At 38.0% G+C, this 6,124-nt stretch overlaps 2 protein-coding genes across 2 annotated transcripts in view; both read left to right on the top strand.

Moving 5' to 3' along the window:
* The window catches only part of tpcn2 (two pore segment channel 2), a gene marked incomplete in the record, with an annotated part of 25,001 nt that extends 20,368 nt beyond the window's left edge, over positions 1–4,633 (top strand). Inside the window, 4 exon segments of the mRNA XM_014001513.1 lie at positions 1,257–1,339; positions 1,488–1,569; positions 3,404–3,495; positions 3,580–4,633. Of these exon segments, the coding sequence (XP_013856967.1) occupies positions 1,257–1,339; positions 1,488–1,569; positions 3,404–3,495; positions 3,580–3,658 (336 nt within the window).
* A 1,196-nt stretch (positions 4,634–5,829) lies between these two features.
* pop4 (POP4 homolog, ribonuclease P/MRP subunit) overlaps positions 5,830–6,124 on the top strand; it is an 11,927-nt gene continuing 11,632 nt past the window's right edge. Inside the window, exon 1 of the mRNA XM_014001512.1 lies at positions 5,830–5,973. Within this exon, the coding sequence (XP_013856966.1) occupies positions 5,967–5,973 (7 nt within the window). The 5' untranslated portion in view covers positions 5,830–5,966. The remainder of the gene's footprint in view (positions 5,974–6,124) is intronic.

The raw sequence follows: 6,124 nt of genomic DNA, 5'->3' as shown, positions 1-6,124 counted from the left end.
GTTCTGAAGGCAAAAGGGGATCCAACCCGTTACTAGCGTGGTGTACCTAATAAAGTGGCCGGTGAGTGTATATCATGTTGTATATTTGATTTGATCCAGTCAGAGGGGCTGTAGCAAGTAGGTATCTCTGCAGACGAGTAGGAGTTTCCAAAAGAGGGCTTTTCTCCAAGGGACACACCTGATTGGACAAGAAAAAAAAGGCGTTACTCAAGCACACCACCTGATTTGATGATTGTTGCTTAAGTGTTTCTTTATATCATTAGCTTACTTTTCTAGCATTGGACTTTCTTATTTATTTATTTAGCTAAAAGAACTTGCTGTTGTTAACGAGGTAATCAGAAGACTTGGGAATAATAACAGCCAGGAGATTATATTAGCTGCTGCTGTTCTATGTTTATATGAAGACGCTGCCAGTGTCGGACCTGACGTCTTCGTTATTTCTGCTTCTCTTAACAAAGAGCTCCTGGTTACATTTCAAAATAAGAGCACCGTCAGTCAGTAGTGTATTTTTTTAGATATTTAGAAATAGGGAGAACTAAATGTTTGTTTTTAATGATACATTGCGACTTCATTAAAAAAACAGGTAGTTTTGGGTGCTAAAATTAATGTGACAGTAGGTAAAGTCAAAAGTGAAAGAAAAACGAAAGAGAAGAACCAAAAAAACAGCAAATATAACTAGCCAATCTGTTTACACTTGAGAAACACCTACTTGAGTCTGCAGAGAACCCTTTTTTGGCTTTAGGGCTATAAAGAAGCAGAAACACCTKTTTTAATTAAAAGAAATGTGTTTTAAAGGTATTGTGTAAAGTACTCTGTATCAGCGAGCACCAACACTGAAGTACTTGTACTTGCACTCAGTTTGAGAAAAACTGGTATCGGGACACCTCTAATCTGACCTAGACTTTTTAGAAATAAACCAGTTTGATAAAAGTACTGGATGGGTTCATTAGAGCGGTGTTTTTCAACMCTGGTCTTCAAGGCACACTGCCCTGCACGTTTCCCTGCTTCAACAGCTGATTTCAATTGATAACTGATTACCAGGCTTTTGTTGACCTGCAACCATCTGAATCAGGTGTATCAAAGTAGGGAGACCTCTAAAACATGCAGGACAGTGTGTCTTGAGAACCAGGGTTAAAAAACACTGCATTAGAGACACAAGTGTTTTTTACTTCTGGACTTGGGAAGATGTGAGCGTCATAATTTAAACCAAAGTCAGAATCAGACTAAATGTTTCTTCTCTCCTCTGCCTCACTCAGGCTGCACTCGTTTTGCTCTACGATGTGATGATAGTCAACAACTGGCAGGCCTTCATTGAGGCCTACAGCCGATACACAACAGAGTAAGGGAGCAATTAACAAACAAATCTGTTGTTGATTGGCATGAATCCTGTTGTGATGATGATGATGATGATGATGATGATGATGATGATGATGATGATGATGATGATGATGATGATGATGATGATGATGATGGGTTTTCTCTCTCAGATGGTCCAAGATCTACTTTGTATGTTGGTGGCTCACCTCCTCTGTCATGTGGGTCAACTTGTTCGTGGCGCTCATCTTAGAGGTCAGTTCATGTTCTGTCACTTTGATCCCCAACAAGGATCTGATCTGAAGTTATATGGACCAGGAAAAAAAATAAGTTATCTGGTCTTTATCAGTGAGATAAGTACCAGAATAATAAGGTCACAATGGTGCTTCAATGTGGCTATTATTATTTAGAAATAAACACAGAGAAACACAGTAATGTGTGAAAAACAAAGCTTGTCTTCTGATTGAGCGGCTCATGGAATCATCTTTAGCAGCAGTAACTCTCAGTAATGTTTCTATGGAGACTCAGAGGTAACATCCTATCACAGTGTTTCAGTCATGCTGAAGTCTGGCCTTTGATTGGACCAAAATGATTTTCTCTTTCAGCCATTCTGTTGACTTTCTGAACAATTTTAAAGCCAACCATCAGCAGACGGCTCATTAAACTAATATACAAGATAATTCATGTAAGGTGGCCAGATCCTGAGGCTGTGCAACAAGCCCAGATCATTACTCACCCTCCGCCGTGCTTTAACAGCTGCTGTTGTTTGAGCCGATATGTTTTGAAACACATCTCCACTTTGGTCTTGTCTACCTGAAGGACACCTTTCCAGAAGTCATGTGGTTGGTTCAGGTGTAACCTGATTTGGTTTCCTTCCAACAATTCTTTGAACAAGCCTTTTTCTTTAATCTTTTTTCTAATTACACTAAAACTTTAAGGTTTGACCTGATACCTTAACATGCCACCTCAGCATCTTGGCTCAGGTTTTGTTAAATCARTAATAAGACGGTGTAATAAACCTTTAGACAGTTATCGGGTTCTGTAGGCGAGGTAGGACCCATGATGCAGGCAGGCAGACTCGAGGAGGTGATGAAAAGTCTGTATTAAATTAAAGGCCGGCGTGGCGGCAAAAACAGGAAACTAGAAGACACAGAAAGCACAAGGGAAACCAGGGCCGAAAGTGGAAGTGCGGGTTAAGTAGAAGCAGGGTAGAGTGAAAAGTGGAAAGATCTGAGTGATTACAGAGTGCAGACAGGTGTGAGAGAATAATCAGGAAGGGACTGCTAGACTGAGGCCTGAGAGGAGAATGTAAAACACAGGAGGAACACCAGAGGGCGACAGAGCACGATGTAAGACAACAGATCCTCACAACCATGAGAGACAAGTGTCTACTTACTATTTATTCTGACTCTTATTAGTGTGTTGTTTKTCTTAGTAAGACTTCTTCCTGTAGGTGTAAACTAATTGAAACAATGMGTGTAATGCACAGATCTGAGTACTTTTTAAGGGAAAATGAAGTAAAAACTAGCTGATAAAACCTGCTGCAGTGCTKTTGCTTTAAAATGCCCGTGACATGCAAATCCTTCAAATACAAAAAATCTTTATATTTAAGAAACCTGGCATAATTTACATGATTTTACCCATTTTGACACATAACTGGCATATTTTCTTTTGAACTTGGCTCAGACAAGGTGAAACAGGAAGTGACATCAAAGGGGAACTCTTTTAGAAAGAAAACAGTTTTTTGTTTATTTGCACAATATTGTTTGAACCCTGACTCCTCATCTCTCTAATAGTGACTTAAATTAATCTAAAGAAACATCAGATTCTTCTCAACAGCCTGCGTTGTTAGTTGTCATATAATTGCTCTGCTATTCCCCTTTGACATCACTTCCTGTTACTTCACATGCAAATATCTCAGCAACTCTTAGTCTCAGCGCCGTGAAATTTCTTTTTCCAATATATTTACAGTGTTATCTTTTAAAAAATGCTTTTGCATTTATTACAAAAACTTGATGTCACAGGCACTTTAATAATAATCTGATATTGAGTGTTCAAGAGAAATCATTGGTTCTTGTTGTCTGAACAGAACTTCATCTACAAGTGGGACCGCAGCCACAGCTGCTCTGTGACAGACGTGGAGAAGATCCGATACGAAACCTCTGTTCAGTTCATGTTCAAGTAGGTCCAAACCAACATCTGCTGGACGTCTTCAAACCMACAAAGCTAACTGTGTTCTGCTGCTTCCTCTTTTCTCCGTGTCAGAGAACAGATCCAAGAACCGACAGAAGAGGAGTTACTTTGTCAGCTCCACCAGCACCCCCACCTGCACATACAGTGGTGACCCCGACGTGATGAGCAGCAAGAGAAGCACAGAGAGGATTCTGGTGCTTGTCTTTTGCCAATATGTTACTGAACAAGTAGAAAGCACTTTTTTTCATGATTTGTTATGTTTTTGTTTTTGTTTTCTGAGCAAAACCATTGTGGCCTGCCAGACACAGCWTTCAGTGGGAGAATCTCTGGAAATCTGTCTCACGGTCAAACTACAAAAAGCTTCGTCTGGTTTTAAATCCAGAAATYGTTGAGTCAAACTTTTTAATGCCAACAAGTTTTTATCATGAAGCACAGGACTTAAAATCATTTCAGAGCTTAAAGCACAGCGCCTTAAATCACAAATGTGTCTCAGCACTGAAACAACTCTTTTTACATTCATTTAATTTTATTTTAGATCTTATGTTTTGCAGCACAAGTCTGCAAAGCAGCATTTGAGCAGAGTGTTTGTCTCTGCCTACAGTACTGTATTTACAGGTTCTATTTACTGATTCAAACATGTTTGATAACCTGGAACTGAGAAACCCAAATTCAACATTTAATTTGGCACATGCAGTAATTGTCTATGTGGGATAGGAGGTACTTTTACATAATTATTTAATCATCAATCCGGAACATTTTCCTACCAGTTAATCATGGAGGAAGTTGTTGTTTGAGGGACTTTCAGAGGACGCTGTGAGTTTTATTGAGATAGCAAAGAAGGAGGAAGTCTTTTCTCACCAGGAAATGTGCTTCACTTGAAATGAAAACTTTCCTTGRCATTCTGGCGGTGGATAATCGTGCGACAAACCCCGCCGTGATTTATTAAAAAATCAGTTCAGATTCTGTCTGGATCTTTGAACATGTGCTTTGTACCAACGTCACTCTTATGATATTTAAAGGGTTAAAAAAGGGAAACTCTCACTTCTTTGTGACATTTATTTGAAAAAGAATTACTTCAGGTGTTTTTTAAAAAGAAAATTAACTTCAAATGTTTTTATTTTTTGAATGTATTTTAATAATAAATATAAAATTTTTGAACTCAAACATTTTACAAATGTCTTAGCACCAGTTTAGTGATTTTTCTTTTTTATATTAGGTGTCACCTTTTTACTGTTGTGAGCATCATTTGATAAAGTTATTTGGACTTCATATCTTTTGAAGTTTGTTTTTCTTTCTCACATGTCCTGTTTTTCATCAAATCTAGGAAAATCAGTGCTTGAATTTTAGTTAAAATATGTGCCAAAGAAAGGAGGCTTTTTTTATATATATATATATATTTTTTTTAGACTTAGGGCTTGGTCTTGACTTTATTATTATTTTCTAAGTAATTTGACAGTTCAGAAGGAAATCCTACACAGTGTGTGGAAAAGCATTTAATTGCATCAGAAGGTGTGTAGACCCTTTTCTTAACTGGACTAAGGCAAGAAAGCTTAATGGTCCATTAGAAATGGCTTCTAATAAGTTCGACCAGAATAAAACAAATCTTATTCTTATAGATTGAGTCAGTGCAGAGTGCAGAGTCTTTTTGACTTTGAATCAACAAAGTTTGGGGCATGAGACGTGAGACATGAGCTGAATAAGTTTACTGGAAGTAAACAGATGAAGTAGATGTTGATTCCTGAAAATGCCAGTGCACTTTATGAAGAATAAACAGTTCCAAAACCTGCATGACCAGGAGATGAGGTCACATAATCAAAAATGTGAAAATAAGGAAGTACGGGAGATTTTTTACAGTAATGAGGCATATTGTCATAACTAGAACTGGAATGACTGAAATACCTGCTGTGGACATAAACTCATACACACTCCAGTTATTGCCAGGTTTTGTAATGTTAAAAAAAWTAAACTACAAAAAATAATTTGAAATATTTCCCATTCTAGTGTGACAAAAATAATTTACAGTTTACCTGACAAATTAACAATTCAATTGAGGATTTAAAAATGATTAAGGTGGTGTGATACATTTGCACACCTTAAACCTAATACTTTGTTGAAGCACCTTCTGATTTATTCATCTGTATTCAATATTATACATAAAACATCTCAAAATGGATTTCATAAGCTTAGTAACAGGGATGTTGTGACTTTTTATACCCACTGTACATCATGGATTTCAATAACATTCAACATGTTGGGCTGTAGTACTGCACTTTGACCAGCGGGTGGCAGTAAGGCCACCCGCTGGGTGGCCTTAAAGTGCCGTAAAACATCAAAAGAAGAAGTAGGACTCGGAARTGAAATGTTTGGGTATTYAAAAGACGATTCCCCAAGTGTTTCTTGTATTTTCTGAAGCCTAGGAGGGATTTTATTTTACTTTTACACCCAAACAACCTGCACACATGAACGGTGAGTGTGGTTTCAAGGGCGGTAGGTCAAAACGGTGTGAAAACATGTTTATTCACCTCGTGGTTCGTCCTCCCACAGAACAAGTTTGAGTTACACTCGTGTGTGTGTGTGTGTGTGTGTGTGTGTGTGTGTGTGTGTGTGTGTGTGTGTG

The sequence above is a fragment of the Austrofundulus limnaeus genome, unplaced genomic scaffold (genome assembly GCF_001266775.1).
Source record: "Austrofundulus limnaeus strain Quisiro unplaced genomic scaffold, Austrofundulus_limnaeus-1.0 Scaffold9, whole genome shotgun sequence".
Classification (NCBI taxonomy): Eukaryota; Metazoa; Chordata; class Actinopteri; order Cyprinodontiformes; family Rivulidae; genus Austrofundulus; species Austrofundulus limnaeus.
Note: the sequence above shows the minus strand (reverse complement) of the source record. Positions and strands in the feature narration are given on the sequence as shown.